General features: G+C 38.2%; 3 protein-coding genes across 3 annotated transcripts; 2 read left to right on the top strand and 1 right to left on the bottom strand.

Annotated features, from left to right (window-relative positions):
• Positions 1-590: 590 nt before the first annotated feature.
• Positions 591-4444, bottom strand: LOC145485839 (radial spoke head protein 9 homolog). The gene is made up of 6 exons (XM_081464483.1): positions 4162-4444; positions 3455-3632; positions 2327-2456; positions 2110-2198; positions 1581-1641; positions 591-896 (listed from the first exon to the last, which is right to left on the bottom strand). The coding sequence occupies exons 1-6, from the start codon at positions 4386-4388 to the stop codon at positions 736-738; spliced, it is 846 nt and encodes a 281-aa protein (XP_081320609.1). The 5' UTR covers positions 4389-4444; the 3' UTR covers positions 591-735.
• A 52-nt stretch (positions 4445-4496) lies between these two features.
• LOC145485838 (uridine diphosphate glucose pyrophosphatase NUDT22-like) lies at positions 4497-8377 on the top strand. The gene is made up of 5 exons (XM_081464482.1): positions 4497-5234; positions 6226-6345; positions 6855-6952; positions 7192-7285; positions 7835-8377. Exons 1-5 carry the CDS (start codon positions 4707-4709, stop codon positions 7949-7951), a joined length of 957 nt encoding a protein of 318 aa, XP_081320608.1. The 5' UTR covers positions 4497-4706; the 3' UTR covers positions 7952-8377.
• Positions 8378-8469: 92 nt separating this feature from the next.
• Positions 8470-17640, top strand: LOC145485836 (uncharacterized). The gene is made up of 8 exons (XM_081464481.1): positions 8470-12595; positions 13061-13196; positions 13547-13606; positions 13979-14038; positions 14224-14343; positions 14828-14870; positions 15464-15562; positions 16370-17640. Exons 1-8 carry the CDS (start codon positions 9867-9869, stop codon positions 16627-16629), a joined length of 3507 nt encoding a protein of 1168 aa, XP_081320607.1. The 5' UTR covers positions 8470-9866; the 3' UTR covers positions 16630-17640.
• Positions 17641-18579: the final 939 nt, after the last annotated feature.

Below are 18579 nucleotides of genomic sequence, written 5' to 3'. Positions count from 1 at the left end.
AGGCCCGGGGGGGGGGGGGGGAATTTCTGGGTGGAATTTTTTGGGAATTTCTGGGTGGGGATGTGCCGCTGGGACAAAGAACCCTTAGCCTATACCAGAGCTATTTGAGCTGAATTTTGCTACCCTATACTAGAGTAAACTCCCCAAATCCCCCCATCTATTGACACTGTTGAGGCTGATTTGCATAAATTTAAACTTGCCGATTTGACCTTTTATATATATTTTTGAGTGGCAATTCCTGGTTTCCTCAGTCTAAATAAAATGTTCAACCAACGGGTCAGTTTTGTGAGAAATTATACCCTATTCTAGACCCAAACGCTCTGATTTATATACCCTATCTAAGAGTAAACTGCTTGAAAACCATACCCTTCACAGCGGCACATACCTATATAGCCCATATATGGCAGTGCCCCCCCCCCCCCGGGTATATAGGCTAAATAAGAAAGCACCCCCAGGGGGGGGGGTAGGTAGAGTAGGCGTAGGAGAAACCAATTGCTCGCAGAGTAATAGTAATTTTGACTGCTGTGGCGAACTTGAAAAGCTGACGTCTCAAGATTTAGCTCGTTGTTAAGGTAATCAAAGTTCACCTCAAGGATGACACTATTATTTTATTGGTTTAAAAAGAATACAATAAAGGTGAATACAATTCGTGTTAGAACTGAAAAAGTTTCTTCCTCATTTGTGGATATCATAAATACACTATATTACATGGAAATTGTGAGAGAGAGTGTTCTCTCACAACATGAAAGGCAGGTCCAGATTTTTGACACCAAGACCAACATATACTGAGCCATACTTCCTTGTGCCAGGCACATGATAAAAAGCAAAGCCCTGCCAATGTAGGCTGCGAAGAGTCACCAAGCCACTTCCACGCTCAAACTGGATACTCCATGAGCCTAAAGAAGAACAAAAGAAGTATACTCCTTTAACACTCTTAAAAGGCAACAGTGCTAACCATTGTCAATTGATGTCTTGAAAGTAAGACTCCTAAGTAATGAAACATGTTTCTAAGCCAGGAGGTAGATCATTAAGCCATCCATAGCTTGTGTGGCTGGCTAGATTTTGCACCAGAGTGCTTTGTTTTGGCTGCAGAGCTATGAGAGAACATTTCTAATTCAGTGGTAAATGGCCACAACACAGGTAGCAATGTCACTTCACTGTGCATGTAACTGGAAGTCATACAGCATCCATATCATGACGCCATTTAGTATATTGAGCACTGTTTCTTTAGTTCATGGCACTGCAGGTGCATATAAAAATAAATGTCTGTCAATACACTGTAAATAACTGTTAGCAGGTGGAGTGACATATTTTTTCCCCTACCACTGCGTGTTTGTGACTGGTTGCAAAATTTTTGAAGAAAATTTCTTGCAAGACTCATCAACTGGCTCTCAATTTCTTTACATGCAATAGAAACAAATGGGCTAAGCTCCAATAACTTGCATGTGTGCCAAGCCTTAAGGCTTAAAACCATTTCTATTGATTTTCACTAAATGTTTCTGTTTGTAGCAGCATAGTTTCTACTTGTTCATAATTTCAGCGTGCCCTTGTTTTCACAGTCCTGTTCATAATTTCCTCACCTCCTTTTGGCACATCAGTATCAATTGGATCAAGGAAGTCTATAGCTTTATCCAGCTCAGCCTGTTGAAAGATAAATCAGGATTACTACAATGATCAAAATGCACTTGTGACACAATTGCTGCTGGATTCTAGTCTTTCAACTTGCATTATACTGAAACTTTAGGATTAAGATCTGAAACTGTCCAATTTTGAAAAGAATTAACTTACATACATGTACATATAACAGTGAGACACTCATCAACATAAAGTAAAATGTGTATTTCTGAGTTAATGTTCTGACATGCAAGGCAACTGGACAGAAACTCATTTGTGGGTGAAATTGGGAGAGAAATATACTGGCAAAGGCTTGGAGGGGATAGGACCCGCAGGCCGGATGGGGGATGAGGGCCTCGGACACATGGTGCCATGCCAAGGGATGCGTCATGCCTGTACTGCAAGGTGAAGATAGAGATGGCCTTTTTGACTAACAGTTTTTTTTTTTGCCATTCTTCTCTGTAACAGCTGTAAGTCATGGAGTTAAAATTATACCTTCTGAAGAAGAGTCTTCTGAGTTAGAAGAAACGGCTCACGGAAATGGAAGTAGCTGGAAAGCTTGCCTGAATCTGCCACTGATAAGCCTAGGAGAAGAGATCACTCATTTTAAAAAGAACACTTTTAGAACGAGTTCAAACAACTTAAAAGAACGTCTTTGTTCTACTATTGCTTACTTAATAGCACGATGGCGCTGTCAATTGTATTCACTTACCTTCAAAACTTCTGTTAACTCCCACAGTACCAAGAGCTGTGCGGCAGTACGCTCCCCTAGGGACTATTCTGACATCATAATCTATGGCTTCAATAGTTGTTGACAGCCTATCCTCTTCTTTGATCATAATCTGCATTATCAGAAACGTAATCAGAAATATCCTTGGGTTAAATTATATACTACCTAGAATTAATCACAGATTAAAGGTTGATGTACCTTTCCTTTTCAATGGCCCTATTAATTTTAGTATTGGTTTGAACTTAAATCATTTCTCAGCTTTATACATTTTTAAACTTTGATATTTTGAAATGGTTTTAGAATGTCAATAGATTATGCAGTTAATAGCTTACAGTTTTCAATTGACTGTTGAAAGCAATCAGGCAATTACTTTGATTTGGTTTTGGTTTTACTGTGGTTTGAGATAGGCCATGTTCTGCGAATGACACCAAACCACAACCCACTTGTGGCACTGACTTGGACACCCAGTGGGAGAAGAAACTGAGGATGACCAAAAGAAACTTGGAGATGAACTGTAGAAAGAGAGTGTAATGAGATGCGTTTAACATCGTGGGCTGCAGCTGCAAGTACGTCTGTAGCCAATAAAAGGGATAGATGGAGGCAACTTTTCTGTGGGCCAATCCCCCACCTGCATGCCACCAGCAGCACTACCACGAGTTGCCCTCAGGTGGACCCCTGATAGCTGTAGAAATTGAGGCAGACCGAAAGAAACATGGAGGAGGACAGTGGAGAAAGAGATGAAGGAGAGCAGCTGGATATGGGGTCACCTGGAACGACGAGCACCCGACAGAAGCCAATGGTGCACTTTGGCCAAGGCTTTACGTGTTTCGAAACACGAAGAGGATTAAGTTAGTAATCGCCCATCTGGGGGCAGGGAACTGAAGGATGGTTTGGGATTGGCTGATTAGTCTAGTAGCTAAGTAACTGGTTTGGTTTTGGTTTTACGACACTCAACTGAAAAGCTCTCTAATGCCATATTTCTTAACATGTAAATGTTGCAGAATGTTTAGCATTGATCACTTGACAACTCTGGTGTTATGTCTCTATTTGAATGAATAAATCCGGCAGGGTTTTTAAATCATTGCACCCAAAGCTTAAAACTTTACATACAATGTTTTCCTCTTCAGCTCCATCCACCTTGTCACCATCTTGATTTTCAACTTTCTTTGTCTCGGTGTGTTCATATTCATATGAAGGGTCCCCAGTGAAACGTCCCTTCACAAATGAGCAATTGTGTCTCATGCTTTCTGTCACTACTGGCAGTAAGCCCCAGTGCACACAGTCTTGACTGCAAAACAACATAAGATAAAATCAGTGCAACTTTATTCTGACTGACATTTAGAACACATTTGAACTGATTTTTTGAGTTGATTCCGTGATAATGTTTCAATATACATGTATGATATGTTTCAATCCATCTTTGAATAACTGAGATGGCCTTCTCCTCATAAAGGAACAAACAATTACATAACATAAGCAGACTACATGACCGTATATGATGGGCTCCTTTTCAAATCCAAAATATAAAGTTTTAAACTTAAAGAAAAATGTCAAATCTTTTACTGATTTCTTTTATCCAACCCCATGTCTATTACAATTTCGCATGCGCTATCATGATTTGGAGTGTTAGGGTCGCGCAAGCCATCTGATGCCTCCAACACCGCAGACCAAAAAGTGCTGTTGGCATTTGCAAAGGACCAACTATCAGGGAAGCAGTCTGCTAGCTGTTCAATCAGTTTTGAAGACGCATAAAATCATTTTGTACCCGCTACAAGCAAGAAAAGTGTTTTACTGAAATAGGTCTATTAGTTTAATACCTGTAGAGAGTTTTCCTATCCTTCAGTTCATCTTTGCCAACTCCTTGCACAATAAAGTAGTCGCTCTTCACTCCATAAATCTTGCCCCAAAATTTCACTCTATCAAACTTGTAATTACTCTTCAAAATGACGAGCGAGGACTGCAGAGCTGCCTTCTGTTCTGTACTCAGAATAACACCACTGCTTCCTACGTAGTCAATTGACATATGAAGACCTTCTACATCCATGTTTGCTGCTGAAAAACCTTCACTATTCTGCTGTGAATCTGTGGTGATTTGTTATCCGCGCTTTCGTTGTCATGGTAGTTTTGGGTGTGTAGCCGCTGGGTTCAAAGAACGAATAACTTCATGAATTATAACAACAGATTTGATTGGTTAATATTATCATAGCTGACCAGTCACAACTTATTTTATATCTCAATTTTGACAAATTCAAAATGGCGGCGTGGTTTGGGAAATAAAAATTGAATTGAGCTCAATTGTAAAGTTTATTTGAGCACAATGTTTACAGGACACAGTGCAGAGATGTAAACTAGCACTTAGAAAATGGAGTTAAAAGCATTTGTGGAAAAATGTAGGGACGAAGGACACTTCACGGAGATCTTTAACAGCGGAAATGGTGAGAGCCTTCGCTCTTGCGGTGGAGCAAAAGACACAAACGTGGCTATTTTACTGTCACACAACTACGACAGGAAGGCAGCTAACGATCAGTTTGAAGCTGACATTGAAAGGACCTGGACTCTTCGTAAAGAAAAAAATCCATTCCTTTTCAATGGAACCAAGTTTCGTCTTCATAGCGTCGGTCAAGAAGAAGGGAAGCCAGTCACTTTGTTTTTAGGTCAAACTTGTTATAAAGATTATGTTTGCACAAATATGAACAATGATCATTGGCGATTTTTACGTGACTATGGCAAGGGTGAATACGCTAATGAACACGCGTGTTTTTCTGATGCCTTGGGTGTTGGCTCTGTTGTTGAAACAAGTGACAACAAATTGGTTTTTATCAGAAGAAGCCATCAAGTTTATGAAGATCCAGGTCGTGTGGATACTCCAGGAGGACATGCAGAACCAAGTGTAAGTTCTTGATCCCAAGAATAATACAAGGTGTTAAAATATGGTATCACATTACACAAGTGGTTGTCTAGGTCTAATACTATCAAAACAATAAAATTATCAAAACAGGAAAAAACTAGCCTTCTGCATTTCTGGCAAGTGTTATCATAGTCTTGAAACTGATCCTTTAGCTGAGTAGTACATCATACTAATAGGCCCTTTGCAGCTGGGGTCACATGACCAAATTTTTCCTAGAAAATTTTTATATTATGGGCTATAACTTAAAGAATGCCAGAAATGGAAAGAGCACATTGAAAATATCAACATGGCCAAGTTTGAGGCTCCTGGAATTAAAGAGTAAGTTTATACGACAGTTTGAAGTTTTGGAAAATTTAGAGGATTTGTATGTAAAATGTTGCAGGAGAGCAAGGTCTTGCTCTCCAGCAACTTTTTCCATACAAATCTTCTTATTCTTTTAAAAATTCAGACCATCATAAAATCTCCTTCTTTAATGATGGGGACCTCAACCTTGGCCATTTTGATATTTTCGACGTGCTTTTTCCATTTCTGGCATTGGTTAAGTTATAGCCCATAATTTTATGAAAAATAGGTCGCATGATGGCTTAGCTGCAAAGGACCTATTGCAACAGTTCAGTTCCAGATCCAGACCTCTCTATATGGTCGGAGCGCCCAAATTTTTCTTTGATTAAGGTATGCGCTGAAGCATGAGCCCTGGTGAAGCCACTAGAGATGAGTCTGCGATTGAAACAAGGAGGTGAGGAGCCAGGCACGAGAAATGAAAGTCTCTCATTTTCACCGCCTTGCTTCAGTCACTGGCTTTGCCATGACTGCTCATGTCACAGCACATGATGCCTTGCTTACACAGGCTACACTTTTACTCAGCAGTTTTTGCAAGGAACATTATAAACTTAGATTACCAAGAGTACAATATCTGCTAATTTTAATAACAATGTGTATTTAAATTGCTCTTGGATCACTTCTTTATTTTCAGGAAGTGAAACGGACAAGTGAGCAGCTTAATGGTAAAAAACTGGTTGATCTAGAAGAAATGGATGAAAAAGCAGTAACATATGAGTTGTTTCATTCTATTGTGAGAGAAGTTAGAGATGAGGTGGGTTTGATATAAGGTAATCTTTAATCCAAGTCCTTTTGTCCCAATTTAAAGTTAGCATCAAATTCTGCTACCTTCTTTTAAAGTGTGTTGGACAGTATTGTACATCAGGATCAAAGATTATTGATGACTGGAAAAAACCTGTGTCTAACAGAAAAACTCTGCATTCTATCCACGGACAAATCTATGCTTCTAAGTAAAAGATCTGAACTTGTAACAAAATGCAGGCATGAGAACAAGTTCCATGCAGCCAATCAAATTTAAAACAGGATTGCTCCACACGCCAATTGTAGGCCTGCAAAAGCAAGGCAGAAAGCTGTATGATTAACAACTTATTAACCTTGATTGTTCGGTCTTTACAGGAAAATCTATAGACCTTGCTATGGTGGTTAATTTTTCCTTCTCTTCAAGCTGAATTAAAGTCTCTTTAGAAATGCTGCAATATCTTTCCCACAACACTGCACACCTTGGCCAGGATTTTTAATTGGAATTTACATTTCATATGTTAGGTAAATATTCCAGAAGAATACCTCAACTGGCCATTGTTAATTGGAATACAACAGAATCACACAACTGGGCAGAGACCAGGGGCATGTTTCAGAATCAGGTTTGTGTTGACTCAAAACTGTAACAAAAACTGTAAGTGTTAAAGGAATACTATCACAGCAATTTGGCATCCCAACTGTGTGCATGCATGACCTGTTTAATGTCACGTTTTATTAACTTCAGTGTACATACTGTATATTAGTAATTTTTAACAAAACTAATCCATTATTGATATTTAGACATCAACGTTGAAAAGTCATGCTGATAATATGATAATCCTTTATATCTTGTTTAACCAAGGTGCTCTTTAAGTGGTGAGGAAATCAAACAGCTGTATAACAAGGGAGGGCCAGAAGCTTATGAGTCATCGGAGCTGCTTTTGGTTGACCTAGCAGTAAGTTTGTGGTATTTCTCCTTTCACCACAATGTGCACGCTGACTTTGTTAAGATCCCTTGTGTAAAGATGTAGTTGTGTCACGTTCCCTACTCTTCTGTCAGTTGTTGTTGTAGTTGTCATGTATATGGGGTCATATGAGCAAGGAATACTTCATTAACAACACCAAATGATGCCCTGTAGAAGGCTACTCTCACCATAGTAATGCAGAAACACTTTAAAGCTGCAGTGTTGCAGCATGTTTTTTCCCCATTACAATGTTATTTCAGTTAATTCACATGTAAATGCATCTAAATAGTGCACATTTTGCAGTTTTTGTGAAGATGAGCTCCCCAAACTGACTATCGGTCAACTGTCGGCCAAGAGAGTACTGACAGGTTACCAACAGGTTACTGAGAGGCTTCTGACAGGTTACCATAAGTTTTCTTAAACAGAAAGCTAGCTGCAGAAGAGACGACCAACAGATGGCCGACAGGTTTTTTGGGGAGCTGTTCTTCACAGTTACACATTTTTCCAAGAGATGATGTTTTTTTCCTTTTAACTCTTTAGGAATTCCAGAGGGGCACTTCTTCCTCTGAGGTGAGGAAGCTGTTTAAGGATCTCACCCCAGGATGCAAAGCATGTCTCTATTTTTACTTTAATTTACAGACTAGCACGTGTGCATAGTTGAGAGCATAATCCTGATGTCGTAAGTGAAGTAGTTCTGCATCAGAGTTAATAAAATTTTTTATGCCAAAAAAATTATGTAGAGAAACGAACAGTAGATTTTAAGTGCATGCAAAAAGAGAAGGATTAGATTTTGGAAATGCTTGAAAACAACAATGCAATAAAATTATTAAATATATTTGCAACTAGTAATTTATGGTTTTCAGTTATACTCTGCACTTGTAAACAGTTGGACAGAAACTTTAAACAAAACAAATTTGAAAAGAGTCTGTTCTTTTCAGTGTTACGCCGGTAACGGTACCAACAACTGTCAAAGAGCTTGAGATGATTGCAACTCAGTTTCAAGAACAATATTGTATCACAAAGATGATGTCCAACCCACAGGATAATGTATATGTAGGTATTAAATAAAAATTTCGAAAAGTACTCAGATCTGTCTGTTAAATGTGTAAACGAATGCAGACGGGGAAAGAAAAAATTGAGGGAAATACTACTTAACGAAAACAAAAAGAGCATAGATAGAAATCTCCCGAAAAACTAGTAAAACTAGTCAGTTTATGCATTGGGAAGACATATCAAAATTCTCTAACAAAGGGTTAACTGGCACACAAATTAAATTTCTTTCCAACAATTTTAATTTATACGAGTAAACGTTACAAAAAAAAGGAACAATTCGACGGCAGCCACGGCTGGGTGTAAAAGGAATTTGTTTTCCCAAGGTCCAAAAGATCTCCATGCTGGCGACTTTCTTCTTCTGTACTCGGCGCCTCTGGAAAAAAATTTATTCTGGTTCTCAGGGTAGACTGACAGCATTTGACCTTTGAGGGGGGTTGTGGGTGATGGTGCAGACACAAATGTTTTTTTTTTTTGACCCTCAGGTTACCCCATGCACTAGTAGGAAATTTTTTTCTCAGATACTTTTGTATGCATGATATTTTTTTCCCTGTACATGCTTTTCTGGGTCAGTGAAAGTGAATCACTTAACTCTGCTTGGTTACGGATTTAAATTACGAGGAAACTGTGATTTGATAATGGATTTGATACCCTCCATAGATTTTAGACCCCGGTGGGGGTTCGCTTGGAGCCCCTCCGCTTTACGAATTAACAGGCGTTCTAGCTTTTCGTACAGTTACTACAGGTCTGCTCTTAGCGAGTCTTCAATCAAGTTCTGGTTGTCAAAACTACGACAGAAAACAATTTAAAAAACGGTTGTAATAAAGGATTTCAGTGTTTGGAGAAGGTAGACTTGTTTCTTTTTTAATTTTAGAATGCAAGACTGTCAAAATGGCCCCTGAAAGATAAGAATATATGATGATTTGCAAATTGAAAAAGAATGAAACTTAAGTTTACAAGACATGCTCTGACAGAAACAACCGTTATCGTCTGTTAAATTTGAATTGTACTAAATTAGCTTTTTTACATCTTTGGCTTTACTCATGCAGTTTCACCTTCTCCTTCCACGCCACCCCACAGTTAACCTCGTTCCCCACCCACCACTCCATACAAGAATTTGAGATTATATTCCGTGAGGCATTCTGGGAGAACAAAATGGCGCCTAATCAGCACCCGGTAGTGGATCGATGTTTAGTGATAAAATAATTTGTTTCTTCGCTTATGTAGTACCGTTTAGTGGCAAACAGAATTAGGTGATAAGTTCATTAACCAAATAACGTCAACCAAGAAGGAAAGAGATAACAGCTGAGCTGATAGTATTTCAATTTCTACCGAGTTCGGCCTCTCTGAGCTGAGGCGACTTCCTTTCGTGAGTTGGCCCTTTGGTTGAACTGGTCCGCAATATTGTGGATCAACTGGTGACATTTGCGAGACTTACCTCGAAACCACTTCCAGTATTTAGAGAAGTGAGTAAAGAGGAGAGGAAAGATGACATAAAGGCTAGCTGCTTCCTGTTGAACTAATGGCTTGGTATTACGGAGTTAACGATTCAGAATTATACGGATCGAATTTCTCCACTGTCCTCGCAGATGCACCGCCTCCGTTAGATGATACTTACGATGAAGACGAAAATGAAATAGTGTTCCCAAACGAAGTAAAGAAGTTAAAAAAATTCAACGGAGAAACTACTGCTGCTCCCAGCAAGAAAATCCATTCGAGCGACGAGAAATTCAGTGATAGATCAAAACATGATGGAAGTCGAGCGTCTGAGGGTCAAGGTAGTGTCGAAGAAGATTCCGATTTTGGTGACTTTGCAGGTTTTGCGGACTTCGGCTCTGCATTTGGACAAGAGAACAGCGGAGAGTCGCGAGACTGGTTCTCAGGTGATGAAAATAACGTGAATTCACCACCAGCTGTGAACACAGCAACTAGCAACCAAGGACGTGATAATGAAGTCGCCGATTTTGCAGCATTTCCGGAGAATGAGGGAAGTCTGAATCAAGAAAATATTACCAATGGGAGCTGTGAGCAGGGAAATTCAAATACAAGTGATAGCAAAAAAAATTATAACAATAGTGAAAATGGAAATAATTCAATTAATGGCAGTTACGACATAGATTCTGATGATGATTTTGGTGATTTTGCAAGTGTGGAGAAGAGCACTGGAAGACCTGAAGAGGTCTCCACGGATAGTGAAAGCAAAACTGTAGAAATTCAGCCAGATCTTGAAAGAGAATGTGCGTCTATGGGAAGAACTTGTTCTGAAAGCGATATAAAGTCTGACAGAGTGGATGTCAAAAGTGAAACAAAGACTGTACAGTGTAATGGTGATACAGCTGATAAAGAATTAGTCAGCCATTGTGAAGAATCAACAGTAAACCATACATCAGAGGGTTTCTCTAATGTTGATAAGGGTCAAGACAATGAACTTGGAACAAAAAAGGACACCAACAATGTGGAAAATGTTCCAAATGCTGTGACCAAAGATGAAGAATCAAGGTCATTGGACAAGACATTTGTGGCTGTCCAGCATGAGGAATACCACCCTGGTGATAGTGTTTTGACTGAACCAGAAAGAGAAGATGACAAAATAAAAAACAATGTGGAGGGTGAGATTTCATCCAGTAACAAAGGAAAAGAAAGCTTAGAAAATACTAAGACATCACCAGAAGACAAGGAATTAAATGATGATGGTTTTAGAGAATTTGCTGACTTTACTGGACCAATGGTAAAACAACCGTCCATTGATAATGATGATGAGGACGAAGAGGATGAGTTGTGCAACAAACAAATGCCTCATTCACCAGTGATTTCTGTGCCAACAGGTGATGGAAAGGAAGATTCCTCACACGTGCAAGTTGCTTCTGTGGAGAACAAAGGTGATGATGGTGAATTTGGAGATTTTGGTTCATTTGGTGAAGGACATGATCAAAATTATGAAAGTAAAACTGACTTCATTGCAGTTGATTCTAGACCAGGATGTCTGTCTGCTCAGAATGGTGATGATGGTGATGATGATGACGACTTTGGAGAGTTTGGTAGTTCTAGTAATGCAGAAAGCACTTTCCCTCCTGAAACTCAAAACAGTGGTGATTTTGGTGACCTCGGTACATTTAAGTCAGAAATAAAAGATTCCCAGAAAGTCAATGATGGAAAAGGTGACTCTGAGGATTTTGACATTTCTAATACCAAAGGAAAAACTATACCTGGTGAAGATGAAAGCACTAGCGATTTTGGTGACTTTGGTGCATTTAATTCAGTGACAAAAGATTCCAATAATGAGGATGATGATGGGTTTGGGGATTTTGGCACTTCTAGTTCTGGAGAAAAAACGTTACCAAGCGAAGATCAAGACAATGATGATTTTGGTGACTTTGGTACATTTAATTCAAGGACAAGAGATTCTCAGAACAATGATGATGATAGCTTTGGGGATTTTGGCACATCCAACACTGGAGAAAAATCATTACCTAAAGGACATCAAGACAATGATGATTTTGGTAACTTTGGTGCATTTGATTCAAGTACGAAAGATTCTCAAAAAGATAGTGACATGGATAATGACTTCGGTGATTTTGGCAGTTTTGAGTCAAATTCCAAGAAAGATGAAAACAATTCTGATGACTTTGGTAGTTTTGAGTCAAATACCAAAGATGACCAGAGTGGTGATTCTAATAGTGACAGGTTTGCAGATTTTGGTGCCTTTGATGCACAAGCTAAAGATTCGTCAGACAAGAATAAAAGTGATAATGAGTTTGGAGATTTTGGTAGTTTTGAATTGAGAGTGAAAGATTTACAAAAAAGGGAAGAAAGAAGCTCAAATGTAAAAGATTTCCATGCATCAGAATTGAAAGATGATAGTAAATTTGGGGATTTTAGAACTTCTGACTCCCTGCCAAATAGTCAAAAAAAGAAAAACTTACAAAGTGACGAGTTTGGTGCATTGAATTCTGTCTCGAAGGACATCAATAATTCCAGAGAATCCAGTGATGATTTTGGCAATTTTAGCAGTGGAGATGGAAAAGAAGGTAGTTTTGCAACATTTCCTACCTCTCGTTCAGAATCGTCCCCCAGGAGGAATAAAGACTCAAAACAAAGAGGAACATCAACCTCATGTTTTGTTCCTGGCAGCAATGTCATTATCAAGCAAGTAGAAGATACTTTCTCCCCATGCTTCATATCAGAACAGAGACATATTTCACACTGTCACTGTGATGTTTTGTCTTCTCAAGTTGAACAAAGTTTGAAAAGGTAGGTTTCAGAGGCTACTTTAACAACAGTCAGTACCGGTCAGGTGTCAACCTGTTATTGATTTCTTCCTTATAATGGTTGTTGTATATATGTATGGGTTGCTGACCAAACATAAGCTGAATTTTATGACTGTATAATGGCCAAGTGCTCTTTTTTTGCATGTGTATGGATCAAGATGTTGAGGTCCATAAGCTGGCAAAATAAGACTGAGGCCAATATCAAGCTATCTTGACTGAACAAGTTTGATTAATAAAGGATTTATAATTATTTGCCCCAAGTGAGCAAGATAGCGCCATCTTGCCCACTCAGGTAGCCAATCACAGCACAGTGTTTGGTTCATCTTGCCTGCTAACAGAGATAGCCATGTTATGATGTTCAATACTATACATTTGTTAGTAGTTGCTCAGGCCATGCAGACATACTGTCCTCTACCATCATAGTACTAATCTTGTCATCACTTTTTAGTAACTTGGGATTATGGCAGCAACTTGAACGTTCTGATAATGAAGGCAGAATACTCTTCCACTGGTCAAATTCCTTTAGCAAGCACAAAAAGCTTTTGTCATTGACAATACGACCAGACAGACCACCTCCACTTCAGGTGAGCGTTTCACAAAGCACAACAAGAATGTTCAAATTAGAAAACATTTTGAATGTAAAATAAACTAGAAATTCAATGTAGATGTTGAGGACTCTTAAGGAATGAGGAGACACACAAGTGGGCAATGTTGAAACCAAATCACTTTCAATAAGCCATTTTTTTTTTCTTCTAAGCTGAAAAAAAAATACAAATTAAAAATAAATACACTGGATGAGGGTCAATTAATATATTTATTTACTCTTACCTTTCCATGATTTACCACTGTATTCTCAAAGTTAACATCAAAAGAAATGGGTTATGGTCTGTAAAGGAGAACTGAGGTAATTGTAATTTTTTGTCTGTAACCACAGGGTGGTGCCATACTGAAGCCCATAGTGTCATCACAGTTTACACCTTTTGGAGGAGGGCTGGTAAGGACATCTTTGTAACAATGAAACAAGCAAAATTACTGTAAACTGCTGCTTAAAAGCCCTCCTGCTTATAAGGCCCACTGGTTATAAATAAGATATTACTTCAGATTATACACCCCTGCCCCCCCCCCCCCCCTCACAGATATACACCCCTCTCTAGTTTAAAATGAAGTGAATTTGATTTACAGTGCCTTACAGTCACCCCATTCGTACAGTTACCTCATTATTACAGCCACTTTATTCTGGCTCAAACAACAGCTCAGTCAGTCTGTTTCTTAATTAAAGAACCTTACTGAAGACCCTAACTTATAAAGTTAGTTTCAAATCTGATTGAGAAACTCAGTGCTTATTTGTATGATGTTTAATTTGCAGCCTGGATCAATGTTGATGCCTGAACCATACAGTAAATTACCACATTCTCCTTCTGGTTTGGTAAGGACTCCTACTTCTGATTGCTCCACTACATCTGTGTAGATTTACGTATTTTCCGTGCATTCTGCAGACCAATTTTCTGTATTTTGTAGTCAAAAGTGCAATTGACAAAAGATTTCAATGTACATGATAAAAAAAAATTGTTCTGCTTTTTTTATCTGTTGTCCACGATTTCTGGGATGAAGGGTTTCTTGGAGCCTGTTAAAGGATCTCATCTACCAGCCCAAAGTAACACACAGGACAAGATGTCATCGCATCAGTCAGCTCATCCAACGCATCCTGAAATTGGTCTTCCTGATCTCAGTGTAAGTTTATACAGGACATGTCAAATGAAAATTTTGTTTGTGATGCTTGAGTTTTTAATTTGTTCATTGTGTACTGGAATCTGACTTGTTCAAGGTTATTGTTGTTCTTTTGGATTCTAGTTCTTTTGTTTTAACCAGAGAATTAGAAAGAGTTACTAACACTTAAATTGTGCATGGTACAAAACAAATATTTTTCTAAGGAATTTATGATTTTCAACAGCTAGAGCTGATTAAACAACAATCTCAGTATTAAGAGAAGGTGTGATACTTTTTATCTGAAAAAAAATAAGAAAATGAAAAGTGAAAAAGTGTCGTTATTCAAAGACTGTATGTTTTTTCAACAAAGGATAGTTTTTGGCTGTATACAAATTTGTGGAAAATAGTGACAAAAATGAGGGGTGGAGATATCCACAGTCAAGAGTACCTGTTTGTTTAACTACGTCTTAAGGCTTTGCCAAGATCTTAGTGTCAATTTTATTTTCAGTTTGTGCTGGGTAATGGCCAGAAACCAACTACATCAAAATCAGGTGAGCTAACATGTCCATGGATTCAAACCAATTTAGAAGTTCTATCAGATTTGAAAAGTAACCAATGAACAGGGGAAGGGCTTTTGACAGTACTGGTGAAGATAAATTATGTGCAGAGCAGAGAGTTCATAACAACAGTACTGGTTTGTTTAATTCACTTTGGTACTCAAGAACTTGAACAATTTTTTAGCACTCTTTAGGTTGTATTTGGTAGAATTTGAAGTAAATTCTTCCAAGGATCAAGTTTCAAGCAAAACATTGTTAAAACTTAGATTATAGAATTATGAAAGGTTGCAAGAGATTTTGATGGGTATGGTAATTGTGATGTAATGTTATGTTGGGAGTCATCAGATATTTTGCATCTATCAGTCATGTTTAGGGGATGTTCATACATGTTAGTACTGAGTTAATAACTGAAGATTACGCATGTGGGAAAGCAAACCAAATTGGTATAATTCAGTTAAACAATGTATTGTCCACAATAGGGTCTAAAACTGGATCTAAAGTGAAAGTTCAAGAAAGGTGCCTTTGTAGATATCTACTAATGCTGCAGCAGTAGCTTTGATGTTGTTATATTGCGATTGTTTTGATAGATATCAAGGATAATGTGTCGGACACAACATCAGAATCTTCTTCTCTTGATCTGGATTTCTTTGCACCAAGCACAACTCAACCTTCAGAAGGAAAGCCAGGTATGGTATATGTCCTGATTGAATTTTAATAAAATAATTTTTGGAATCTACATGAATTTACATGATCTTTTAATCTCAGTCTATATTGTCCTTAGTTTGTCTTAATTGGGAAGATATTTGTATTAAAAACTTGAAACAGTGATTTGTCACATTTTCTAAACTCCTTGCATTTTGTCAAAAATTCTTCACAACATGCTGTACTTTCAACGCTCTTCCCTGAATCCCAGTGTTTGAAATTTGATACTGTCTAAAAAAACTACAAGAAATGTTAAATGAATACACCTTTTTCAGTGGTTTAACATACAATATATGTGCCAATATTTGCAATGAGCAAAATGCCCACATGTGTTATTGTTCCTCTACAAAACATGGAAAAGATCTTGTGGACTTGTAACAAAGTTTTCCTGTGCCAGGAATGCATAAGAATTGGGAGTGTTGGTTTTAATAGAGGAGTAAAAGTGGAGAACCCAGAGAAAAACCTTTGAAGCATAGATGAGACCCAATGAAAGGTTAAACTCACTTACAACACCGGGTCAAGGAATATCCCAGGCTATAATGGTGGGAAGCAAGCATCCTCAGCAATGCACCACCCTTGTGCTTGATATGTTATTTCTCTTATAGTATTCATACAACATTATTTCTCTAATAATATTCTTGATTAAAATTTGCAACATTATTTCTCTAGTACAGTGATATTCATACACAGACTTAATTAAAAACTCTCTGCAGTTATTAACTATTAAGATATCCCATATGAATTTATAGAACACTCTTTACTTTTTTTTCTCTTCTTGCATTTATTTTCAGAGTCCAGAGGTTTGTATGAAGAAGACTTATTGGGCCTGAATATTTTCTCGTCGTCACTGGAGCCTCAGAAGTCAGACAGTCCTAAGCCACAGAAGACATCAGACACCAAGAAGGTGTGGCAGCATGGTGGAGTCACCATACCACTCTCTTCACAAGAAAGCAGAGCTCAGCTCAGTGCTGCTGCCAAGAGTATATTAGATGAGCTTGAAGACTTGAGGTTCATGAGTTCTTCTGTTTTGATGTTCCCATTAAAGTCCTAGTAACTAGTTGTGAAATCAGACAAAGAGGATACAGTTATTTGCTCAAATTGTTATGTGAAGCACTTTTTAATTTTCATTCAGTATTTGCCACAGCCTTAACTGGAAGACAGTTCAATGCGACTTTTACGTGGTACTGTTCAGTATGTTGTTTGTTAATTAACGCTGTTCTATTGTTTAAATTCCCTACCAGGGATGCTCCCAGGGTGTTCAAGTCTTAGCTAGTTAAATTATGTTAATCAGTTATTCTCACCGGTGATCATGAGTTTTTCTCAAGCTAACATGTTTTATTAACCTATTTACAAAAGCGATCATCTTATGAAGAAATATCTTCACTAATAATTACTCCATAGATTTGAGATGTGCAGGAAAACAAGAGATTAAAACTGGCTTGTGTGTCACAGAAAGGGTTAAATAGATCGATAGACATCATAGTGATACGCTCTGTAGGATTGTTGATTTGAAACAAAGTTTCGGTAAATAATTGTTTTGACAGACAGAGTGTTTGTACCACATTTCATTAGTTTGATTTGTTTGTCTTTTAAGAAAAACAGAGAAACAGTCAGGCCAGATTTGGTGTGGGTGTTAGTTTTCCACCAAGCAGGCATTTTCTTGCCTCCCTCCCCTCTCCCCTCCACCCACCCCCTCCCCTCAACACAACAACAATTTGATTTATTTAATCAACTAAAACTCGTGATCATAAAGTTTTCTGATAACATAAATGCATGTCAGGACCTGGTCAATATTACAACTGTATTGTTTAGTCATAATTATTATAGAGGGAAAATGTCGTGACCTGAACAGGGCAATTTGTTGTGGTTTTGTTCCCTTTTCTGACCTTGACCATGTGCAGAGCATAGTATGTTGTGAGATGTTCCTGAGAACCCCACCCAACAGAAATCTTCCCTCAACAGAAATTGTGCATTTTCATGGACGTTTTGCGGCATTTCTGTTTTGGCCTTTGAAGTTTCCCTCTGTTAGTTTTCTATATTATTAGCTACCACTATTAGCTACCACTATTAGCTACCACTATTAGCTACCACTATTAGCTATGACAATGTGATAAGTACTATACCATGTTAAATATTGCATAATGCTACCCTGTGAACAAGCTCCCAGCGAGCAAAGTGAGCCGACCATTGAACTGATTTTTTTCTCCCCCTGACTGCATTTAGGAGTCTGTTTACAGGCTAGCATAATGCTAAATATGAGTGCCAAGCATTATTTTTATCAAATTGTATTGTAAATAGCTTTATGTCTATATTATATGTGAAGAGGGGAATAACTATTAGGACTCTATGCGTCAGTATACACCATGACAATATTCCCTAGGTGTGATAATTTGGTGTGGTAGGGAATGCAAAACTTGTTAGATAAGAATTTCATTATTCTTTAGTGCAGATAATAAACTTAACGGTATTTGAGGAAGAGGTTAATTTTTCTCAGAAAGAAAACAATGGTAATTTTGAGAAATAGAAATTGTAGTTTTTACTTTAAGGGATAAATGCTCAAGCAATGTATTCTTAAAATAAATTGCACTGTATTATTTCAACAAAACAGAAAAAAAAAAAGATGTGGTCGTTTGTTTTCATTTGCCAGTAATGATAAAATAAGTTCAAGTCCAAATTTCACAATGATGTACGTGCAAAGTCCCATGGAAGAAAGAGTCACCTAGCGTGTTAAATTCATATTGACATTAAAGGTCGGCACACACGAAGTGAAACGTTCCTCCGACTAGTCCCTGCAACTAGTCGCGGGGACATGTAGTCCCATCGTGTGAGCTAACCATTTTTACCACAAAATCTAGTCGCAGGGACTAAAATTTGGTCCCTGCGACGAGGTGCGACTTGTTCCTCAAAACGCTTCGTGTGAACTGTTCGTGGGACAAGTCCCTGGGACCAGTCCCTTCGTGTAAACTCTTCAGGGGAGTAGTTGCAGGGACTATTCGCAGGG

The sequence above is a fragment of the Orbicella franksi genome, chromosome 4 (genome assembly GCF_964199315.1).
Source record: "Orbicella franksi chromosome 4, jaOrbFran1.1, whole genome shotgun sequence".
NCBI lineage: Eukaryota > Metazoa > Cnidaria > Anthozoa > Scleractinia > Merulinidae > Orbicella > Orbicella franksi.
Note: the sequence above shows the minus strand (reverse complement) of the source record. Positions and strands in the feature narration are given on the sequence as shown.

Bases quoted from the DNA above. Each gene is read 5' to 3' on its own strand.
- LOC145485839 (XM_081464483.1), bottom strand. From the start codon at position 4,388: ATGGATGTAGAAGGTCTTCATATGTCAATTGACTACGTAGGAAGCAGT. The intron at 3,633-4,161 runs GTATTAAACTAA...GTTGTTTTGCAG, and splicing joins GATAGGAAAACTCTCTACAG to TCAAGACTGTGTGCACTGGG. The intron at 2,199-2,326 runs GTAAGTGAATAC...CTCTTCTCCTAG, and splicing joins AGTTAACAGAAGTTTTGAAG to GCTTATCAGTGGCAGATTCA.
- LOC145485838 (XM_081464482.1), top strand. From the start codon at position 4,707: ATGGAGTTAAAAGCATTTGTGGAAAAATGTAGGGACGAAGGACACTTC. The intron at 5,235-6,225 runs GTAAGTTCTTGA...CTTTATTTTCAG, and splicing joins GAGGACATGCAGAACCAAGT to GAAGTGAAACGGACAAGTGA. The intron at 6,953-7,191 runs GTTTGTGTTGAC...TGTTTAACCAAG, and splicing joins GGGGCATGTTTCAGAATCAG to GTGCTCTTTAAGTGGTGAGG.
- LOC145485836 (XM_081464481.1), top strand. From the start codon at position 9,867: ATGGCTTGGTATTACGGAGTTAACGATTCAGAATTATACGGATCGAAT. The intron at 14,039-14,223 runs GTAAGGACTCCT...TCTGGGATGAAG, and splicing joins CACATTCTCCTTCTGGTTTG to GGTTTCTTGGAGCCTGTTAA. The intron at 15,563-16,369 runs GTATGGTATATG...ATTTATTTTCAG, and splicing joins ACCTTCAGAAGGAAAGCCAG to AGTCCAGAGGTTTGTATGAA.